The 22,036-nt window shown below is 53.0% G+C and overlaps 2 protein-coding genes and 1 long non-coding RNA gene across 5 annotated transcripts; 1 reads left to right on the top strand and 2 right to left on the bottom strand.

Moving 5' to 3' along the window:
• Nucleotides 1–2,093: 2,093 nt before the first annotated feature.
• On the bottom strand, nt 2,094–8,008 carry LOC113992674. 2 transcript variants are annotated; one of them, XR_003542304.2, is made up of 3 exons: nt 7,368–8,008; nt 3,452–3,633; nt 2,094–2,449 (listed from the first exon to the last, which is right to left on the bottom strand). It is a non-coding gene; the product is annotated as an uncharacterized LOC113992674 (long non-coding RNA). The 2 variants fall into 2 exon arrangements; XR_003542303.2 differs by having other exon boundaries at nt 7,508–8,007.
• On the top strand, nt 7,841–18,649 carry P2RX6 (purinergic receptor P2X 6). Of its 2 annotated transcripts, XM_027730222.1 has the most exons (12): nt 7,841–7,965; nt 8,149–8,293; nt 8,498–8,569; nt 10,681–10,756; nt 11,180–11,273; nt 11,560–11,640; nt 12,352–12,493; nt 12,677–12,786; nt 14,048–14,141; nt 16,649–16,714; nt 17,444–17,521; nt 18,250–18,649. In XM_027730222.1, exons 1-12 carry the CDS (start codon nt 7,841–7,843, stop codon nt 18,343–18,345), a joined length of 1,179 nt encoding a protein of 392 aa, XP_027586023.1. In that variant the 3' UTR covers nt 18,346–18,649. The 2 variants fall into 2 exon arrangements, with proteins under 2 accessions (XP_027586023.1, XP_027586021.1); XM_027730220.2 differs by having other exon boundaries at nt 17,444–18,342.
• Nucleotides 15,815–21,662, bottom strand: LOC113992673 (transmembrane protein 17B-like). Its single transcript, XM_027730224.2, has 4 exons — nt 20,767–21,662; nt 20,397–20,500; nt 19,819–19,932; nt 15,815–19,407 (listed from the first exon to the last, which is right to left on the bottom strand). The coding sequence occupies exons 1-4, from the start codon at nt 20,882–20,884 to the stop codon at nt 19,132–19,134; spliced, it is 612 nt and encodes a 203-aa protein (XP_027586025.1). The 5' UTR covers nt 20,885–21,662; the 3' UTR covers nt 15,815–19,131.
• Between the last annotated feature and the right edge of the window lie 374 nt (nt 21,663–22,036).

Genomic DNA, 22,036 nt, shown 5'->3' with positions numbered 1-22,036 from the left:
TTTTAAGGTGACAAAGACCAGAGAGTTGTTGAATGAGCCTTTCAACCATCGATATTTAATCTATTTGAAATCATTCATTTGTAAAAATGCACAGAAATCGCTGTTAGGCCACAGCACACAAAGCCAGCATGGGGACAGGGGACTGGCGGGGAATTAAAGGATTGAAGCGTAATTCCCAGGTGCCTGGGAGGCCAGTGGGGCCTCTTGAGCACACTTGTGTGTTGGTTTTTTTTAAACAGTATTACAAAATTGGTCGGTTCATGTGTCATACACCATCCTACTGCAGTAACATGCCCTGCACAAAATGTGTACAAATCGATTTTTAACTGACTACTCATTAATGCACACAGAAAAAAAGGGGGGTGACAGCAGCCACTGGCACCCTAGCAGCTCTCCAGCAGGGATTTGTGCCTAAAAATTGTATCAGCAGGGAAAAAAATAAATCCAAACTAAACAGCATCAGCAGGGCTTTAAGATGGCAGCCTGTAACGTGAGAGAAAACATCATCTCCCCAAATGGTACCTCCAATTCCAAACAGATTTAAAACTAAACCATCCCCATGTGCAGCTCCCAGAACTCCATTTCAAGCAGCCACTGCTTCCCTGTGCTGATCATACACCTGTTTTCCAGAGCAGTACTTTTCTCCAAATTAGCTTAAAAATAGAAATAAAGTCCTGTTTTCTGGGCAATGGTGTAATCAGGCTGCAGGAAATCAATCTAATGCCAGAGCTGCAGGGAAGTACGCAGGCCAGTGCTGGAGTGGCTGGTGCTGGGGCTCTGGGAACTGAGAAAGGCTTTAGGGGCCATGGGGCAGGAGCAGCTCTGGCACACGTGTTCCAGCTGGGCTAAGAGGGTTAATGTGAGCCCTGGATGATAATCCCCATGGACAGCGTGGGAGTGGGTAGGCAGCAGCTGGGGATGGCTGAGCCTTGCCAGTGATGCTGCTGGTCTGAGAAGACTGGGAGAGTAGCTACCAGGGCAATGCCGGTTTTTTGTGCCCTGTCCCATAAGGCAGGTGCAAGGAGACAAGGAGAAACGCAAATCCAGAGGGGAATAACATGGGATTTGTACTAGAGAGAAAATCGATGCTGGGGCTGCCACCCACCCCCTTTAAAGGGCAGTGAGTGACTGAGCCCATGGCCCTCAGCCTCGTCCCTGGGTGCAACTCGGAGATGGCTCCAGGGATGGCCATAAGAACTGAGCTCGTGATGATTTCAGAGGCTTCAGCACACAGGATCACTGCTGCTGCCCACACAGCCCCGGGGATGGGAGCCATGGGAGCTGCAGGGATCACTGGGCTGTGGGAGCCACAGGGATCACTGGGCAGTGGGACCCGCAGGGGTCCCTGGGCTCTTGCATGGGGAAGCGCAGGAGAGCAGGAGTCACAGGGGAATAAGCAGTCACTGATGCACTTGCATAGCTGAGCCCTGTCTGTGCTGGAGGGAGGAGGAGGGGAGCCCCGAGCACTGGAAGGGAGTGGTGGACTGGCACTCAGGACAGAGCAGCTCCATGTCCTAATTAAACCACTTCCCATCCTCACATTCCTAAACTATCCCTCCCCGTTCCCCACCCCCCCCCGCCCCGGCTCTGAAAGCAGCACTGACGAGCGGCTCGGTGAGGCTGGCTGTAAGTAATCCTCTCATTATCCCTGCCATTCTCCCCTCCTCCTCCTCCTCCTCCTGCAGACACAGCCTCAGGATGAGGTAAGCATCACACTACCAGTAGCGGTCTATCTTGTTCCTACTGCCGGCCGGGGAATGGCAGAGCATTAAAAGATGGCACAGACCAAGATGGTCTTGTTTTCCCCTCATCCCTCCACGACGCGCAGGTGCTCAAGCACGCGGGTCCACAAATCATTCCGGGAATTTTTGTGCTGTGTCTCAGCAGTCCCGGCAGCCAGGCTGCTCTGGGGCCACGGCTCTTCTCTGACTCACCACACTTTGTAAGGAGCAGGAATGTGCAGGCCTGTCCCGGTGGCAGACTCGGTTCCAACAGCAGATGCATCCACTGCATTCACTTTGGGAACAAAGAAGGAAAAGCCCATTTCCCCACATGTAACACACCACGCAGACACAAAACTGCACACACCAGTCTCAGTGATCTTAGAAGTCTTTTCCAACCTTACAGATTCTATAAAAGGAGAACAAATCTTCCCCATGTGCACAGGAGACACAGCATGAAGCAACGGACTGCAACTGTCATGAGGGAGATTTAGGCAAGAGATCAGAAACACTTCTTGAGGCAATGACAGCTTGGTCTGAGGTTAGGAAACATCAGTCGTCCATCAGAGGGAAGGGGTTGCAGTTCCTCTGGAGCCAGGATGGCTGATTTCTCATGATCCCATGCTTCCCTTGCTAGACTGGAAGCATTTTAGGGCAGCACTGTGGGTTTCAATCCTTGCTGGGACAAGAGCCAAGGCGCCTCTGGGCATGGCAGCATGCTTGATATCCTAAAGGACATGAAAGTCCTCAAGAAAAATGCTCAGAAAGCACAAAAAACCCCTTTTCTGTGTGTGGGGAGCAGCTGGAGCCACACTGCAGGATTGCTGCCTAGCCCTGACTCCAAACACACTTGTTAGTAGCTTCTACAGCTAAAACTTTGTGATCACCTATGTAACTTACACCAGAGGAGTTTCACGTGGAATCAGGCAGTGAGCTTCCCTGGAGTAATAATGCTCATTTTCCAGAAACAGGCAGCTGGAGCAGTCCCAGAGTGCTGCAGCAAAACAAGCTGGCAGATATTCTAAGTGATGGGCAGCAAGGAGAGTCAAGGCCTCAAAAGGCCACTGAGCAAAGTGAGAGCTGCTCAAGAATTCAGGAAAAAAATACCATTAGTGGCAATCAATATGGATTTGTGTAACCTCTGTGCTTTAATGGAGAGAGGAGCCTGGAAAGAGGCAGCAGTGCTGGTGTGCTATAGCACCTTCAAGAGGCATCCAACTGCTACCTGGCAATTTACGTAAAGAAAATAAAAAGGAAAAATATGGAATTGACACTTGGACCAGAAAAAAAGGCTCAGTACTGGAACCATTGAGTCCCTCATGAACAGGGGACTCAAAAAATATTCTGTTGAGTTATTGCAACTTAAAGAGAACACAACTGAGTTTGTGGAAAGAGGAACTGAGATTCCAGCAGGGGAGATCACCAGCAAAATTGGGAATAACTGGTATAACAGAACTACAGTTCTCAGTGTAACTCTCCATGTTAATTCCCCACAACCTTTTGCAGCAGCTGCCAAAGCACATCAAATCCCTCCAACTTCCCACACAAAACCTGCTCCAGCTGCCTGCTCCCACTTCTCCCGGCAGCCCTTATGGAGGGCAGATCCCACCTGTGCACGGAGCAGGCATGCGCTCCTTTTCCCTCAGCCACCTCCTGACCTCATCAAACCCACAGGAGAACTGGATGCTCAACATCCAGGGACATCGCCCTGTAAAACACTGCTGGCTTACCTGGTGTTTTTAGGTTCCTAAATGGTATGCTGATAGGTATATTGAGCCTAAAACCACCCAGCTCTGACTTCAGTGACTAATGAATCCATGTGTGTCAAGGCAGAGCCAAGTGGATCTTCTCCTTGGTGTATTTTTTCATAGGACTTTAATTTGCATCTCTTCTTTGGACAGCACAGGAAGGACTAGGGGCAAAGGACATAACAGAAACAATAAATGGTGAGCAAGTATTTTAAAACATAAGTACTTACACTGATTTAAATCAAGGCCCATAAAGCTTCTGTGTTCAATACATGCAGTTTTCATCTGGAGATCGAGGGGGTGGCAGGATGATTCTGACAGAGACAGCCTAGATTAACAGACCTGACAACACGCAAAAGACCCCTCCAAATGGTGTGGACAGAGAGATGTGAGTCCAAGGTACAGGCTTGATTTACTGGATATGTAACTATAAAATGATTTACACATTTATTGGACAAACTTCACTAGGTAAATCATAGCATTATTTTCAAATAAAGAAGATAAATCTTATAGAATCGCAGAATCATTTAGGTTGGAAAACACCTGTAAGATCGAGTCCAATCATTAACCCAGCACTGCCAACTCACCACTAACCACTAACCTCAGTAGCCCCTTTCAGCCTGAGAGGCTGGAAAAAATGTTTCTTATTTTAATGAGTAAAATTTTAATAGAATAAGAACTGTATATAGACTACAAAACAATTTCTGTATTCATGTATCAGTTAGAAATTAAATAATTCAAAACATTCATTATAGTAATTTTGACTCTAAAAAAGGAAAAACTAGAAACAGAGAAAGGCAATATGTCAACACACTGGATGATTTTTCTCTCTTAGTTCCAAGGTCTGTATGATCCTGGGTCATTGATGGCTCTTGGACAGGCACAAGGCCAACAGCACATCATGGCATTCCCACTTGTTTAAACAGATGAGCTTCATATGAGCTCTCAGAGTTTAAAAACAGGAGTGAAAACAATTTCCACCTCCAAGCCTTTGGCCAAGGCAGCTGCCCTTGACTATGGAAATGGTTCTAGTTGATTTTAAGTTTCTTTAATCCAGTGTTTTCTGCTATTGCTGTTCCAAAAATTTTCCTGAAGAAAAAAATACATGAAACCAAACAGTTTAAGAGTTAAAAGTATTGAGTTTAAAAGGAAGATTGAGTTAGTTCAACTGTTTCTCTGCAACTGTCTCTATTACCTCTAGGCAATTAGAACTACAACATATTATTTCTTTTTCTACCTCATTTACCACAAACTCAAAGCAGAAGCTGCCAGCGAATCATCTGTGTTCTCTGACCTCGGGTTGCCAACATAGCAAAGACTGAAAATCCAATCGCCATGACAAAGCTGGGGGCTGCTGCTCCTGCATGCAGCTGTGGCTGCCCAGCTCCTTCTCCAGCCTAACAAAGCCTGAAAGCCAACATGAGCACCAGGCAGCTCCCACAGCCTCCCGCCAGCTGTTTCTGCTGGCAGAGCAGCCAGCTCTGCTCTCTTTAACCCCTCCCAGAGCCCCTGGAAATCAGAATAGGTTTCCTCAGCAAGTGTTCTGCAAGTTTCCAGTGGGGCAGGAAAGAAATGAGGGTTCAACCAGCACAGAAGAAAAGGAAAACATTGCCAGGCTTGAATACCAGACTTGGGAGAACTGTTGGACTGTGAAAGGAACAGGAGGTGGGGCGGACAGGAGTGGAGACAAGCAGCCACTGCAGCCTCCAAAGGTAAACATAAGGAAAAAAAGCAGAATGAAACTGGGAAGGATGCCAAGTGAACAGCTGATGGCCAGAAGCGATGAGGATTAAGGTTGTTGTCTTTCTTGTGAGCCAGAGAAGCCCACTGAAGACATGGAGGATGTTCAAGGAGGAAGCTATAGCGGGTGAGATGCATGAGGATTGAGGGTTGTAAGGGAGTGGATGGAGAGGACGTTGAATTTTGCACGAAAGACACAAACCAGGGAGAACATGGATCTGGCAGACAGCACGAGGTGTGGCAAGGAAGAGAAAAAATTCAGTATCTTCCTTTCTGAGTTTGCGCCTGTGGCAGTTTGAGCCACATTAGAAATCTAAAATCCAATTTTTAGGCTTCCCCCACCCCTTCTCAACAATTTATCCTAACACTGGAGAGAACCTTTCAGGCCAGAGGCTTCTGTAGGGGAAGGGGGAAGTATATACATTTATTTACACAAATAAATACTATACAAACTAAAGGCAACTATATATATATATTACATTACTATCAGTCAGTCCTTTCAAGCCCCTCCTTTAACTTTAGTCCAGGAGCAGCCTTTAAGGCTGACATGTAACACAGTCTTTTGCTGTGGGAGTGTTCTGAGCTCCTGAACACTCCCCCCTCACCAAGTTCCAGCAGTTGTTTGTTGTAGTCTCTCCTCCTCGTGAAGTCTGAGAAGATAGCTTTGAGTCCTTGCTCTTCTGTTGCTGGTGATTCCTCCCTCTCGGTGTCTCACCTCAGTTCGTAAGCTGCTGTAGTGTAGCTTAGTTTATCAAGCGTCCACATCCTGGAATCTTCATTCCTCCACATCAGTTCTCGGCTGCCCCCGGTCAGCTTCGGCAGGCAACCCTCGAGCTCTGGGCTCGTCTCCAATTTCATCTGGGACTCTTCTCCCGAGTGCTGGGCCTACCTCCACGGCCCACTCTCTTAGCTCAGCTTCAATTCTGAGCCTCTCCTCCACTTACAGTGGAGGGAAAGAAAAAGCCCCCCCTCTACAGCTTCACTGCAGAAAAGGAGGGGGAAGAGGGCTCGGCTGCAAAGCCTGCCTCTCTCCTCTTACCTCAGGTGCTGTGAATCTCTTCCTTCACAGCACACACTCCAAATGCTGACTCTAATAATTCTAGCCAAAGGCTGAGCTGGGGGGTTGCAGGGCTCCCCTCTCCCCCCCGGAGGGGGAAGAGAGGGAGCCCAGCCACCCCCCGGCCTTGTCCACCTACCCGCAGCAGACACCAACAGCAAAACAACCAAGACAGAACTTGCCAACAGCTTCCGGTGCTGTGATATATGGTTTTGAGCAGAAGCAAACAACATGAGTGGTGATTGGCTCTCCAGGGAACACTGCCCTGGCACTCAATCACCTCTGAGCCCCCCAGCTTCTCAGGGGGGGCCAATTTCAAACTATGAGAGTGCCCATCACAGACAGTGCTGGAAGTAGAGAGATTTGGAGCACAGCTGCAGGGTGAGACCAGGAGTAGGGAGATTTGTGAATCTTCCTCTTGGAGATACACGTCTGGGGTTGCCCAAGGACAGCCGTAGATGGAGAAGGTGAAGTCTGTGACAGGAAGGTGCAAGAAGGAGAGAAGCCTAAAGGTTGAAAGGTGAGGGATGAGCCATGACCTCCCTAGGCATGTTCTGCACAAGTGGAGAGTCCAGAGGAATGGATGGGGAGTTCATCACAGCACAAGTGAGCCTGGTGACACCCGTGCTGACAAAGGCCCAGGGAGCAGTAGCTGAGTTTCATCTCACCACACAGGAGTGCTATGAACACAAGGGTGTAGAATTAAATAACAGCTGCTTAAAGTCAGGAGCCAAAGGAAAAGAGCACTATGCAGTAACAAGGTTGAGACCAACAAGAAAAGAAATAGTCAAAGTCACTAGCAAAGGGAGTCCCCAAACACAGGCTGACAAGGGTGTACATAAGTACAAGATTCCCCTTCAAAAATAATTTCAAGCTTTGCTAGGAAAGACAAGACTGGATATAGTTTAATTTATGTTGCTAAAGGATTAATTTATCTTCCCATAAAAATGATGAAAAATACTTCTGCTGTCACTATTCATGATGCAGAGGAAATGGAAAAGGTTGTGGCCCACTGTGCCCCACAATGTACCTCTCCGGGCATCACTTCTATGCGGCAGTCCGTGAGTACACCCAGAGAAAGTGCCCCTTTAGTTTACTTACAGATGCTCTGAATCCTGACCTTGACATTGAAGCCTGTATTGCTCCCAGAATCCTGCTCTCTGTCAGTGGGAATTCTAATTTCAAAAATATTTACAGTTAAACAGAAGCATGGCCATGACCTTGTGATTATAAAACACAACCTGGTCTAGCGGAAAGTGTCCCTCCCTGTGGCAGGGGGTGCGGCTGGATGGGCTTTACGGTTCCTTCCAACCCAGACCCCTCAGTGACTGTGTGGCTGTGGTTCGGGCTCAGGGTGACGGAGGGGACGGCCCGCCCAGCTCGTTGCGGCCCACTCCGCCCGCCGCCATCTCCGGCCGGGCCGCGCCGCTGCCATGGCAACGGGGGCGGGCCGAGCCGCAGTGCCGGGGGTGCCCCCACCCGCCGAGTCCTCAGTTCCTCGCGGGTGTTCGCCAACCCCGCACCCCGTGGCCTCTGTCCCCGCTCCGTGCCCGCCTTTCCCCCTCCGTGCCGCCATGCCGGGCTCGCCCTGCGGGCTCCTGCTCGACTACAAGACGGCCAAGTTCTCGCTGACGCGGAACCGGCGGGTGGGGCTCCTGCACCGGCTGCTGCAGCTGAGCGCGCTGGGCTACCTGCTGGGGTAGGGATGCCTGCCCCTGCCCTCGGGGGGCGGCCGGGGGTTCCTGCTGGGGTAGGGACCTCCCCGCCCCTGCCCTCGGGGGGCGGCCGGGGGTTCCTGCTGGGGTAGGGATGCCTGCCCCTGCCCTCGGGGGGCGGCCGGGGGTCCCTCAGCGTCCGCCCCCCCCCCCCCTCCCCCCGGAAGGTGGGTGCTGCTGCTGCGGAAGGGGTACCAGGAGCGCGACGCGGCCCCGCGTGTCGCCGTAGTCACCAAGGTGAAGGGGGCGGCTCCCGCCGGGGCCGCGGGCCGGCGGCTCTGGGACGCGGCGGATCTCACCTGGCCCCCGCAGGTACGGCCGGGCCCCGGGCGGGGGCAGGGGGGGGCACATAGGAGGTCAATCCCCTTGGCAAGGGAACGCCGCCGGTACCATTGGCCTCCCAAAGCCCAAACGTGGCCATTACTGCCTGTTCCTCCCGGTAACAGTGTCACAGGATATCCCCTGGACCCACCCTGGTGTCACCCTCCTCACTGATGGTACCTTCTTGCTTCCCAGGGAGAAAATGTGCTTTTTCTGGTGACCAATTTCATTGCCACAGCCCAGCAGGCCCAGGGCACCTGTCCCGAGGTGAGTGCCAGGGCTGCCCCAGCCCGGCCCCCAGGGGGTGGTGGATGGAGCCACCTGTCCTGCTCCTCGGTGGAACCCAGAGGAAGACCAGATAAAAGGGGAAAATGGATTTATATTCCCAACAAACCTGATTCCCCTCATTCGCACTGCTCCATAGCTCTTCCATGCTCATCTGCACTTGCTCTGTCATGCCTGCATGAGCCAAGGTGTATATCCATGCTCTCTGGCCAGAACTGCTTGTGGTGACCAGGACAAAGGACACTTGGGGCCTCACCAGCTCTGGGCTCCTTGGGTGGTGGCACTGTATGACCATTCCAGGCTTTCTACTGCCCTCGAACAAGGGGATACTTTGACACACAGTCCATGGACACCTGTGTCATGTTTTCTTGATAACTCCTTGCTGCAGGACTAATATCCATCTTAGCATCCTGTTTTTAGGAGGAACAAAACACAAGGTCTAGGTGGTTTCCCAGCCAGCCAACACTTAGTGGTATATGTTCTCTGAGAGAAGTCTTCCCTTTAAGACTGGGGTCAGGCCAGCTCCCTCCGCTGAGCTCTCCCAGGCTGGACCTGGCTTGGTAGATGGGAGCAAGTGTCCTTTAAGCTGAGCCGCTCCTGGCACCTTGTGCCTGAGCCAAGCACTGATTGTCCTAATGGTCCCTTCAGCTCCTGCTGTGGCCAGATGCTGTGGGAGAGGAGGAGCAACCCTGGTTTTGGGACAGGGAAAATGGCACTAATGATCCATCTTTAAAATGCTGACAACCCCTGAAGTCCTGACAGGGAGGAAGACAAGTGCTGTAGGGCATTTTAGGGCTCTCACAGGCAGCCACAGGCATCTCTCGGTGCTAGTTTTGCAGTGTGCAAGCCAAGGGCACAGAGAGCAGAGGATTTCGTCCCGTTCCAGTGCTGGAGTGTGTGTGGGTGCCTGTCCCAGCCTGCACCCCATGCTGATCTCCCCAGGTTCTGGCTTTGAGGCTGTAGGTGACATTCATATTTGAAAAGCTTTGAAGATTTAGCAGTGACAGCTTTTGGCTTTGCGGGGAGTTAGAGCAGTCTGAATATTCTCTGACTGTTCTTGATGACCAAAGTATTCAGTGCTGGCAGATCAGTGTGTCTAGGGCCAGAAGCAGCATCAAACACAAGCCGAGCTGTTTTAGCAGCTGTACACGCAGTTACTCCTTGCATCCTTTTATCCCTCTATTTTCCAATGTTTGTTCCTTTTCAGACCACCTAGTTCCCTCCTTTCCATGCCTTCTCTTCCTTCCCTAAACAATCCATCCCCTAAAACACCTGTGCAATACCCAAATGTTCTCCTGCATCCCATAATGACTCTATACCCCTAGGCAGCGAGCCCCCACCCAGCCCAAAGGTGCTGCTCCTCTTAGCTCACGTTAGTGGGTTTCACACCTAAACAAGAGGCTGAGGCTGTCCTGTGGCAGCCCTGGGAAGGCCTGGACAGACCCCCACTTCTTCTGACTCCATAACTGGGGGTTTCCTGCCTGCATTTGAGCCTCTGTGCCCCCTGGGTCTTGGGGAGGTGGGTTTCTAATGGGCTAGTGACTCCTGCCATGGCCTGGGGTAGCTGGAGAAGGTGTTAGTGGTATTCCCCCACCTGCCATCATCTCTCTGTGTTTGAATAAGAGGTTTTTACTGCTCCTGGGAACCAGGTAGGTCCAGAGTGAGGGTGAAGCTTTCCCTGTCTCTTGTAAAACTTGTGTTATGCTGGATTTAGGTCTACTAAGCTCTTCCCCAGGTCATTTGTTGTGGTGCTTTACAAGGTGCTTAATGGGCTCAGTCATTGAGGCCCTCATGCTGGTTCCCAGTTCCAGCTGAAAGGTCTGAGTTAGCTCTGGAGAATTCCTCTGCCTCTGAGGAGCAGGAGACATGTGCTCCCAATAGCATGGAGACAGGCGGGAAGGATTGTCCCTCAGACATGCCTCTCTCCTCATTGGCTGGAGGCTGTCCAGGGTCTGGACATGGTGAATGGTCTTTAACTGTTTGGGAAGTGCTTGGAGAAACAGGAGTAGAGGCACAGCAATGGGGGTGAGTGACAGCATGGCCTCAGGTGGCTGCACAGCACAATGACAGCACTTGTCTCTTGTCCCTCCCAGAGCCCCTCTGTCCTTGACGCGATGTGCACAGAAGATGCAGATTGTCCCATGGGAAACCCTGTGGTTCATGGCAATGGTACTGGGAGTTTTGCTTAATAAACATAAAATGCTAGAATGGTTTGGGTTGAAAGAGAACTTAAAGCTCATCCAGTCCCACTCTCCTGCCATGGCAGGGACACTAGCCCAGGTTGCTCCAAGCTCCATCCAACCTGGCCTTGAACACTTCCAGAGATGGGGCAGCCACAACTGCTCTGGTCAGCCTGTGCCGGGGCCTCACCACCCTCACAGGGGAGAATATCCCATCTAACCCTGCCCTATGGCAGTGGGAAGCCATTCCCCCTTGTCCTGTCATTCCAGACTGTTGTCCCAAGTCCCTCTCCAGCTTTCTTGGAGCCCATTTAGGCACTGGAAGAGGCTCTAAGGTCTCCCTGGAGCCTTCTCTTCTCCAGGCTGATGAACCCCAACTCTCTCAGCCTATCTTACATTCTCTCATTTTTAGGGATAAAAACTGGGAAATGTGTGATGTTCAATGCCACCCGTTCCACCTGTGAGATCTATGGCTGGTGTCCTGTGGAGAACAGTACCCTGCCCAGGTAATCACAGATAAGGGGATAGCAGGTATTGGGAGCTTTGATTTCTTCCCTCTGTCTAACCAGGAGCCTGACCCTGAGACTCGCCCAAGGGCAGCTGTGTTCAGGGAGACCTTTGACATCAGTCTCCCAGTCAGTTAAGGTCAGAGAACTTTACGCAAGAGCGTTTCTTGCTGCTGTCCATTGTGGCCAAAATTTTGGGATTGCGGATGAGACTGTGGAGCTTGGGGAATGGGGCTGTGCCTTGACCACTGTGCAAGACTTGAGTTCATTGGTGGTTGTTTTCCAGGAAACCTCTTCTGGCTGAGGCAGAGAATTTCACTCTCTTTATAAAAAACACTGTCCACTTCACCAAATTTAACTTCTCCAAGTAAGTACGGTGCTTCCCAGCCAGCCTGAGCCTGGTCCAGCCTCAGCACTGAGCCTACCTGTCGTGGGGCTGAGCACCTGAGGCTATGTGAAGCCATGTGCCACCCAGGACAGGTGGTGCTGGGCAGTTACAGGCAGGATGGATGTTCAGGTGAACACCCTATGTGTGCAGCTGTAAAAGCAGTGGGATGGGGACAACTCAGAGAGAGGGACTGGTCATGCCCATGTAGACACTGCAGAAAGCTGGACTAGGCCATCCAGGGAGTGAGACTGATATTTTTGCCTTAGTCCTTGCAAAGTGGTTTCACAGAAGCCGGGTAAAGGGCTGCACTGGCCTCGCAGCCCCAGGCATGCTGACTGTGCTGCCTTACCCTGGCAGAAGATGCAGTGTGGGGCAGCTGAACTGTCCCTGCTGTCACCCCTGGAGCACTGAGTCGAGCTGAGTGGGAGCTGGGTGCTGGGGGAGAAAGAAGAAACACGGGGAGGTACAGGGGAAGGCTATGGGAGATGCTATGAAAGATGAATACTCTCTGTGATTCCTCTGGGATGGTTTTACTCCACCCTCTCTCCATCTGAGGCTTTAGGCAAGGCAATGACTTTCCCCCCACTGAGAGCACTGGGGGGCTCACTCCAGCAGGAGGGTCCCCTTTTCAGTCCCACAGACAGGCTCTATGACCTCCCACACTCTGTCCCCCCGCCCCTGCTGTCTCAGGTGCAACACTTTACAAACCAGTGACCCCAGCTATTTCAAGAGCTGCACATATGATCCAGTCTTCAATCCCTCCTGTCCTGTGTTCCGTGTACGTAACATGGTGGAGGCAGCTGGAGAGCACTTCGGAGACCTCGCACTGCTGGTACTTGGTTTTTATAGAAGTATGGAAGATGACTCAAAATTCCCCAAGGATGTGAGCAAGAGGCAGAGGACAGGACTGACCCTGAAATGCTAAGGGAATGTATGATCTAGGAATGTCTGAACAGTAAAGAACTCAGCCAGTTTCTGATCCCGTGCTTCTCCTGGAGTAAAATGTGTTTTGCAGGGGGGGAGCATTGGAGTTCTCATCAAGTGGGACTGCGACCTGGACCACCCTGCTGCCCAGTGCCAACCACAGTATTTCTTCAGCCTGCAGGACACAAGGTACAATTTCAGGTGAGGATGCTGGGACAGTGGCCACATGGGGCTGTGGGATGAGCACACTGCAGTCATTTGAGATCTCAGTTCTGATGGGTGCTCTGATGGGGCACAGTTTGCAGGTGTCATTTGCAAACTCACCTTCACTCGGTTCACCAGTCTGGGTGGGAGTGTTGGTCTGCTGGAGGGCAGGAGGCTCTGCAGAGGGATCTGGACAAGCTGGATCCATGGGGTGAGGCCAGTGGTATGAGGTTCAACAAGGCCAAGTACCGGGTCCTGCATTTGGGCAACAAAAGCGCCATGGAATGCTACAGGCTGGGGGCAGAGTGGCTGGAAAGCTGCAGGCAGAAAAGGACCTGGAGGTGAACGTGAGCCCAGGTTGGTAAGGCCAAGGACACCTGGACTGTACCAGCAATGGTGTGGCAGCAGGACCAGGGCAGTGACTCTCCTCCTGTCAAGAAAGACATTGAGGGGCTGAAGCATGTCCAGAGGTGGGCAGGAGAGCTGTGGAAAGGTCTGGAGCACAAGTCTGATGAGGAGCGGCTGAGGGTGCTGAAGGGGCTCAGCCTGGAGAAAAGGAGGCTCAGGGGGGACATTCTCACTCTCTACAACTCTCTGATGGGAGGGTGGAGCCAGGTGAGGGTTGGGCTCTGCTCCCAAGTAACAATAGACAGGACGAGAGGAAACAGCCTCAAGTTGTACTAAAGGAGGTTTAGATTGGGTATTTGGGAAAATTTCTTCACAAAAAGGGCTGTCCAGCCCGGCAGAGGCTGCCCAGGGTGGTGGTGGATTTGCCATCCCTGGAGGGATTTAAAGGCTGTTGTGGCACTTGGGGATGTGGGTTAGTGGAGAACATGGTGGTGCTGGGTTAAGGGTTGGACTTGATGATCTTAGAGGGCTTTTCAACCTGAATGGTTCTGTGATTCCAAGACGATAGGAAATGGTAAATCAGGGTAGGGCCTGTTAGTACCAGGATGCTATGGCAGATCTGCTGTGTTTGCAGCTATGCATGGCATTACTTCCCTGAGGCAGGGTTCTCTGGCTGTCCACACCTGAACTGGGTGCACTGGGAGCTGTGTTTTCCCAGACTGGGTGCTGAGGGGATGCAGATGCCCCACTGCTGATGCCAGCCAGCGAGTCGTGGCAACACGTGTATCACCCAGGTCCCAACCTGGAGGATACCAGGTGTGCACAGGTACACGGTAGCCCCAGCAATTCTTTGGCACTGGCAGCCCACTTCCCTCACTGCTTTCTGAGGTGTGTCCAATGTCTCCCACAGAACTGCTTCTTACTACTGGGGCTCCCAGCGGCAGCTCTACCGGAACCTGCTGAAGCTTTATGGCCTCCGCTTTGACATCTCCGTGCACGGCCAGGTACCATGTCCTGCGCAGCCCCGGCAGCCCCCAGGGCTGACTCCTCGCACCACTCCCCACTGCTCTCCTGCAACCACCCCTGTGGCTTCCTGCTGCTGTTGCTTCTTCCCATCCTGGTGAGCTCTTCACCTCTTCCCAGAGTTTTCCAAGTAGAGTGGGAGAAAATTATCTCTTTCATTTAAAGAAAAACCTCTTGGTTATTCCCTGAGCAGGGAGGCTTCCCTCCCTGAGGGTCTGACACAGGGGCTGTGAAATGTTGTGTAGGCAAGGTGAGCTGGTCTGGGTTTATGGGCATCTCTGAGGGTCTTGAGGGGGAAGCACCCTGCCAAAGGACAACCTGAACTCTTCTGAACCTGGACAATTAATCCCCTTTTGATTAATTGTACCCTCAGGGACAAAAGGTGTGGGCATGATCATGGCTAGACATGGCCCAGCCATGTGAGCTGAGAGCCCTGAAACCTCCAGTGTCCTGGGCTCCTCCCACAGCATGGGCAGTAGATGAGAGGAGGATTCTGCCCCTCTGCCCTGCTCAGGTGAGACTCCACCTGCAGAGCTGCTTCCAGCTCTGCGGTCCCTAACATAACAAGAACGTGGAGCTGCTGGAGTAAGTCCAGAGAAGGCCACAGAGATGTTCTGGGGCTGGAGCCCCTCTGCTCTGGAGCCAGGCTGGGAGAGCTGGGGGTGTTCACCTGGAGAAGAGAAGGCTCCAGGGAGACCTTAGAGTCCCTTCCAGTGGCTAAAGGGGCTCCAAGAGAGCTAGAGAGGGAGTTTGGACAACAGCCTGGAGTGACAGGATCAGGAGGAATGGCTTCCCACTGCCAGAGGGCAGGGTTAGATGGGATATTGGGAAGGAATTCTTCCCTGTGAGGGTGGGGAGGCCCTGGCCCAGGTTGGCCAGAGAAGCTGTGGCTGCCCCATCCCTGAAAGTGTCCAAGGCCAGGCTGGACAGGGCTTGGAGCAACCTGGTCTAGTGAAAGGTGTCTGTGTCCATGGTAGAGGGGTGGAATGAGATGATCTTTAAGGCCCCTTCCAACCCAAACCATTCCATGATTCTGTGATCGCTGACACTACGCTGTGCAGCATCACAGACACGCAGTGCTCAGCTGTGCAAGAAGGATTCTGTACTGAGAGCTCTTGGCACCCTGAGAGATGTCCACAGCTGGACTGTCATGCTCAGCAGCGCCCTTTGCACCTGAAGAAGGTGAAGCACTGTGCTGGTTTAAAGGTAAACCAGCAGGGGAAATGAACTCAACTCAAAAGAGAGATTATAAGTCAGAATAACAATTTAATAAAATAATACAATAAGTACAATTATACAGACAAACAATTGGTTTTAATCCACAAAACCCAAATATATAACCCAGCACCTTGGGGCAATGAACAGAGTGGTGTTCTTTGGGCCCCCTGAGTCCAAAGGAAAAGTGAGGGGAAAACCTGTTGGTGAGAGTGCTGTTGCAGTCTGGTCAAGAGTGCTGTTGCAGTCTGGTCAAAGTGGTGATTGCAGTCTAGTTGAGGGTGGTGGTCTCAGTCTGGTTGAGAGCGGTGAGCTGCAGTCTTCCTCTGGATCCCACGAGTGGTAAAAAGGTTCCAAAACTCCAAGTTTATATATTCTCCAGTTCAGGCAGGAATTCTCAGTCCTTCCCTCAGAGCGGGGAATTCCATAAAAGGGTGTGAGGATGCTCAGTCCTTCCCTCAGAGCGGGGAATTCCATAAAAGGGTATGAGGACAGGAACATCTTCCTATCTTGCAGGCCTCTACTGCTAACAATTTCTGGGAAATGGCATGGAAGGCTATAGAATACACAGTTTTGGGTTACACCCACACCATGATGAACTGGTCTCAGCTGTCCTAACTAGGACAAGCACACATCATAGGACAGGATGCACCACTTCTGGGTAGTGAGGGCAGGTCCAGCAGCAGGAGAGAAAGCTGGGAGAGAGACTGTAACCCCAAAATCTCTCCCCCCACAGACCACCAGACTCATTTGAGCAGAGAGGGACACATCGCATCAGGGCCATGTTTGCTGGAATATGGTTCCATGGGTGGCAGCTGCAGCAAGAGGGAGGCTCCTGCCATGCCTGGGGGAGCAGGTGGGTCACAGTAACTTCTGCTGCCACTAGGTCACCAGCTGTCAGTTCCTTCTTTGACAGCCAAAGGGGCTTGGAGTCAGTGCAACAGCAATTCCTAGAGTTGGGCATGGAGAAATGTTCCTGGATCCCTCCTGCACACCCCAACTTTGTAGGAGGCATGTCCAGGAGTGCAGGGGACGCACCAAGGGCAGGGAAGCCCAGGGGACATGCACCGAAATAGACAACCCCATTGGTCACAAGGTCACATGGTTTTAAGGGATAAAAAGGGTGCTGATTACCATCTGATCAGGGAGCAGACTCCATTTCTTTATCATATAAAGACTCCATGTTACACAACTTTAAGCACACCGCCCCACAGCCCACACCCCTCTCATCACTCTCTACCCACTGTCTTCCCTCTCCACTATTTCTCACCAGGCTGGGAAGTTCAGCATCATTCCTACTGCCGTGAGCTTCGGCACAAGCATTGCCTTCTTTGGTGCTGTGAGTACTCCAGATACGCTCTTTTCCTTCAATCCATGGCTTGGGATTTGCGGTCATCAGTTGTTTCCCTGCCTGCCTGGGCACAAGGCTTCCTGGGTGCCAGTCAGTGTGAACAGGAGATGGTCTGGCAGGGTGTCAGCTCCCGTTTCCCTGTGACCATTAGCAGTAATGACAGCACTGGGATCCTGAGCACTGTCAGGGTCATGTCTCGCGGAGGCCGGGTGTTTGTGTGGGCCCTGGGAAGGAGCATCGCTGGGATGCTGCTGGTAGGGGAGAGCAGCTCCTCTCTCTGCTTCTCCCCTGACTCTAAAGTGACCTGGTGTCCTGTCACCAGATGGGGCAGCTCCTCATAGAGCCCTTATATGGCTCATCCCTTCCAGCAGGTAACTGGAAGGGAGCCTGAGGTCCCCCACCTGCCCCCTCTTTCGTCCCTAACATGCTCATCCCAGTCCATACACAGCTGTGAGGGCACTGGAAGAGCACTCCCTGTGTCCATCCATTGCAGCCCAGGTGATCCTGTCTGACCTCCTGTGCAGCTCATGGGAGCCTGTTGGGTCAGAGAGGAGCCATTGGAGTTGGCAGGTGACCTGGCCAGAGGCAGGGCCGGCTCGCTGCCCTCAGCACTGGCCCACAGCCAGCTGCAGGGCTCAGTGGGAGCCAGGGTGGAGGGCTAGACATTCCAGTGGGAAGTTTCCCTGCGTACAGTCTTCAACATCTGTCTGTCTCCAGGCTACAGTGGTCTGTGACCTAGTTCTGCTCTACCTGGATGCAAAGGCTGACCTGTATTGGAAGGAGAAGTTCGAGGAGGTAAGGGTGGGACCACATGGGAGAGAGAAGGTTGGAGTGAAGGTTTTTGGAGTGAATAATTTTATGATTTTCTGCCCCTTGGTTAAAACTCAGTTCACAAGATCTGGGAAGATCCTGGTGGAGCAGCTCTTAGTCTCCAGCTTTTGGGCTTGATGGCTGGTCTGAACTGGGAGAGGGATGCAGCTGGTACCAGGACTCAGGTTGCATCACAACCTCAGTTCCTGTTGGACAACAAGGGGTCCCCATGGGGACCTTACCTGGAAATGTGACCCAGCTCCACACTTATTCTTCTTCCAAAGGGAATCTGGCTGGACTCCATGCAGAGAGAGGGCAGCTCTTCAAAGCACATCCTGTGCTGCAGTTCAGTGACAGATTTTCATGCCTCACATGATTCCTGCTGTGGGAATTCACTTCCTTGGTGAATCAGTGAGTCACAGGGAGGCCCCCACAGAGCAGGAGAGCTGCCAGCCCTGCCTCAGTTCATCTCCAGCTTTTTCTGGCCAAGTCTTTGGAGCTTCTGAGGACTGAGATCCACCAGCTCCTGGTGAACTGCCCCAGGGCTGCAGCATCCTGCTGGTGGAGAATGTTCCTCATGCCAGATCTCAAATCAGGAGCGGAGTGGGAGTCTTAGAGAGTGAATCTGTTCTCATGCGACCAAGGAGAGCAGTGCAGGTCCACCTGGGCCATCCCCGTGCCTGTTGTACTGTTACCCCTGTTCATTTTTTTAGGCAAACCCCCCTAAAGGTAAGCCCGAGGCCTCAGCTTATGGACATCGGGAATGCTCCACCACAAGCACCCTTCCCTCCGGAGCCACCTCCAGGTAGACATGATGGGGGCATGGCTGCGGCCCAGGTGGAGGTGGGCCAGTCCTGGCCCAGGTGTGCACTGCTGGGGTTAAGGTCTGCCTTTCCTGGAGAAACATTGGCAGCAGCAGCAGCAGTTCTTGGCTCTTGGAACACAAAGCCATCTCAGCTGCCACTCCCAGCACTGATAACTGGTGCCGGAGCAGAGCTGTGCTGGGCAAAAGAGGCTTAAAGCACTTTATGTTTCTCCACATTCTGATGGCTGTGGGCTTTGATTTCCCATGAAAACCAGAGATGCAATGGAATAAAGCTGTTCCAAAAGTGGGAGGTGGCTCTGCTCTGTCTCTGCGAGTGGCTGTCAAGTTTTGGGATGCTGCTCTCGCACCTCGCAGCACCTGCATGCTTCCAGCTGGGATGGCTTCATGTGAGCTGCCCAGATCCTCAGGAGATCCCTGGGAAGCTCAGAGAGGATTTAAGAGCCCAGTTTAAGGCTCCAGCCCTGAGCTGGTACTTCCTGGGGGGTGCAGTGGCTTCTGCACCCCCAGTTTCTGCCTCCTGCCAGGGCTGATGCTCAGCAAGGACAGGCACAGCCCTGGGGCAAGCCGGAGTGTTTCAGAGGGGCTGATCCCTCATTCCCACCTGCCTCGGGCTGTATCAGCCTGGTGCAGGGCAGGGTTTGTCCGGGTCCGTGCCCAGGGACTGCTCTCTGAACTCCACAAGGCTCAAAAACACAGTGTCTGTGGGTTCAAGCACCATTTAATGTTCCCTACCGGGACTGACTGCATGGTTTGGAGGGGTCCTGCAGCATCACCCCACCTCAGCTGCCTGCCCCCCTGTGCCCCCTGGCCGGCCCCTCCTGCCCTCTTGGAAATGCTGCAGGTAGAACTGTGCCGCCAGCTGCTTGGTCATGGTCTTCAGCGCCAGGAAGGCAGCCACAATCTCGGCGAGGAGGAAGGCCAGGAACAGGCTGTGCATGGGCATCTCCAGTGGCAAGTGAATGACCTGGCTGTCTGTCAGCAGGAAGAGCAGGAGGGGCAGCTGGATCAGGAAGGAGAGTAGCAGGAACCCAGCCAGCTCAGGCACCTGCAGGAGCAGAACCTGCTGAGATGGGATAAGGAGGCAGCGGTGGGGTGGGGGGACCCTCTGTGACCCAGGAGCTCCCTGCATCACTGCCAGCCTTGGCACCCAGGTATCGGGGACGTCCTTGCCACGCAGAGCTGTGGTCGGATGTGGTGAGATGCTGTCAAACCCAGTGCTGGAGGGTTGCACCCACAGGAAGGATACAGCAGGAGGGCGAGTGGATCTCCTTTGTCTCCTGCCTTCAGGTCCTGCCTGCACCCATCATTCCCTTCTGGGACAACTCCAGGCAGAACTCCAGGAGGAAGGGGCAGTGATGGGCACTTGGGTTCCAAGTGAGGGGCCATCAAGCTCCCCCAGCTGGGCTGACCCTCACTGAGTATAAGGGGTTTGTGTGCCAGGGCAGGTGGTGTTTACCTTCTCCTGGAGATTGCCCAGGTAGCCCAGGTAGAGTCGGGAGCTCTCAGCCAGCGAGAGAATGAGGAAGGCTGTGACCAGCAGGAACTGGTAGTGCCAAGGCAGGAGGTGGTACTGTAAATGGGGGCACAGCCTTGTCCCAGTCAGCTCCAGCCCCTGCACCCCAGTCCAGCTGTCCATGCCCAGTTTCCCATCCCCTGTGCACCATTCCCTGCACTCAATTCCCAGATACCTGTGCCCTTCTCTCATCCCATTTGCCCTGTCCCCTGCACCCCATGCCCAGTGCCTGGGCCCTCCTCCCCATACCCAGTGTTCCATTCTCTGCCAGCTTCCGCCAGGCTGGTGCTCAGCTCTGCCCACTTTTCTCTCCCAGTTTAGCCTTTCCTGCCTGGAAAGTTCATGATTTCCATTTCTGGCAGCCAGAGATGAGCCATCTTGTCTCATGGGGCTCAGGCCATTTTGGAGACCCGTTAATTCTGAAGAGGCTCCCCTGTCCCCTGTTCACTGTTCCTCCCCTATGACAAGGGAGGCTGGGCAGGAGCAACTCCCCCCTCCCCATGTGCCCCGTGGGACAGTACCTTCAGCTGCAGCATCATTCCCTCAGCCAGGCACCAGACGGGGAAGTAGTAGACGTTGAAGTAGAGCATCACCTGGAGGGGCAGGCTGGCCAGCACCTCGTGGGCTAGGCAGGATGGGCAGGGGTGGGCAGGCTGCTCAGCAACTCTGGTGTCCCCCTATTCAGAGGGACCCCCACTTGCAGCTCATGGAGTGGAGCAATAGCCCTTGGGTACCACAAACAGCTCTTTGCAGCAAATGTTCTTATTTTTGCTCCCCTCCTTGGGGTGCTCCTGGCTCTGAGGCACCCAGGTGCTTTGGTGATGTGCTGAGCATGCTCGTGGTGATAACTCCCTCCCCAAATCCCCCTCCGCAGAGTCCCACTGCCCATACCTGGCTGGTAGATGTGGGCAGTGCCGCTATCCTGTGTCTTATTGGTGATGAAGAGGGAGCCGCTGAACGCCACCAAGCCCCGGCGCAGGTTGGGGGGCAGCGGGGTGTGCGCAGCCATGGCTGACAGCTGAGCCCTGCTCACCCCAGCCCGGCTCAGCCAGGATTAGCTAGGAGGGAATCAGTGGGATGACAGGTCAGGCTAATGCGCAGGGCCACCTGGCCATTGGCTCGCTGGGAACAGGGCTACTGAGCTGGGAGGGGGATGTGGGGAAGAACTGCCACCTTGGAACATCAAGCCTACATGGCAATCACAGGGTGGAGTTGCAAAGGAGTCGCAAGTCAAAAGCATCTCCCCTCCACAGTACCTTTAGGGGGTGAGCAGCAGGTTGTAACCATCACCATGACAGGGACACAGTGGTAAACTAATCAACTGCACCCTCTCCCAGCCAGGCTATATCAGCGTAATTACTGCTCAAAGCGCCCTGACAGAGGAGGATGCCACACAAAAGAATGATGCTCTTCGCCTGTAATGCTTCTTCAAGGCCTCCAGGCTCATGGAGCATTTACCCATCCCCGTGATCTCCCCTGCTAACAGGCTGCCCTGCTAACAGGCTGCCCTTGTAGACCTCCACGCTGCTCAGTGTCCCAAGACTCCATCCAGGCTCAGACAGTGGGGGATGGTGTGTGAGGGGTTGGTTGAGCCAGAGGTGAATGGCAGGGAAAGGAGATGGCACTGCAGGGACTTGAAATTTAAAATAACAGAATCATTAAGGTTGGAAAAGTCCTCTAAGACCAATAAGTGCAACCAATTAACCCTGCACTGCCAGGTATCCCACTAAACCACGTCCCCAAGTCCAACATCTACACATTTTTTTAACACTTCCAGGGATGGAGGCTTCACCACTGCCCTGGGCAGCCTGTGAAAGGGCTGGACAACCCTTTCCATAAAGAAATTTTCCCTAATATCCAACCTAAGCATCCCCTGGTGCAACCTGAGGCCATTTCCTCTCACCTGGCCAGTTGTTATTGGGGAGCAGAGCCTGACCACCATCTGGCTCCACTCTCCTTTCATGGAGCTGGAGACAGCAAGAAGGTCACCTGTGAGCCTCCTTTTCTCTGGGCTGAGCACCCCCAGCTCTCTCAGCCACTCCTCATCAGACTTGTACTCCAGACCCTTGCACAGCTCGGTTACCCTTCTCTGGACATGCTCTGTTAGTCCTACCCAACAGATGTGGTCTCATTTCATGATCTTCAGCCTCCAACCCACCCC

Source organism: Pipra filicauda, unplaced genomic scaffold, assembly GCF_003945595.2.
Source record: "Pipra filicauda isolate LSUMZ 115617 unplaced genomic scaffold, ASM394559v2 scaffold272_size1030459_pilon, whole genome shotgun sequence".
Classification (NCBI taxonomy): domain Eukaryota; kingdom Metazoa; phylum Chordata; class Aves; order Passeriformes; family Pipridae; genus Pipra; species Pipra filicauda.
This window is presented reverse-complemented; position numbering and strand designations above follow the sequence as displayed.

Coding starts and splice junctions, on each gene's coding strand:
- P2RX6 (XM_027730220.2), top strand. CDS start 7,841: ATGCCGGGCTCGCCCTGCGGGCTCCTGCTCGACTACAAGACGGCCAAG. Junction 10,757..11,179: donor CCCTGTGGTTCATGGCAATG/GTACTGGGAGTT, acceptor TCTCATTTTTAG/GGATAAAAACTGGGAAATGT. Junction 11,274..11,559: donor GAGAACAGTACCCTGCCCAG/GTAATCACAGAT, acceptor GTTGTTTTCCAG/GAAACCTCTTCTGGCTGAGG.
- LOC113992673 (XM_027730224.2), bottom strand. CDS start 20,884: ATGGCTGCGCACACCCCGCTGCCCCCCAACCTGCGCCGGGGCTTGGTG. Junction 19,933..20,396: donor GAATGATGCTGCAGCTGAAG/GTACTGTCCCAC, acceptor CCCCATTTACAG/TACCACCTCCTGCCTTGGCA. Junction 19,408..19,818: donor TGGGCAATCTCCAGGAGAAG/GTAAACACCACC, acceptor CTGCTCCTGCAG/GTGCCTGAGCTGGCTGGGTT.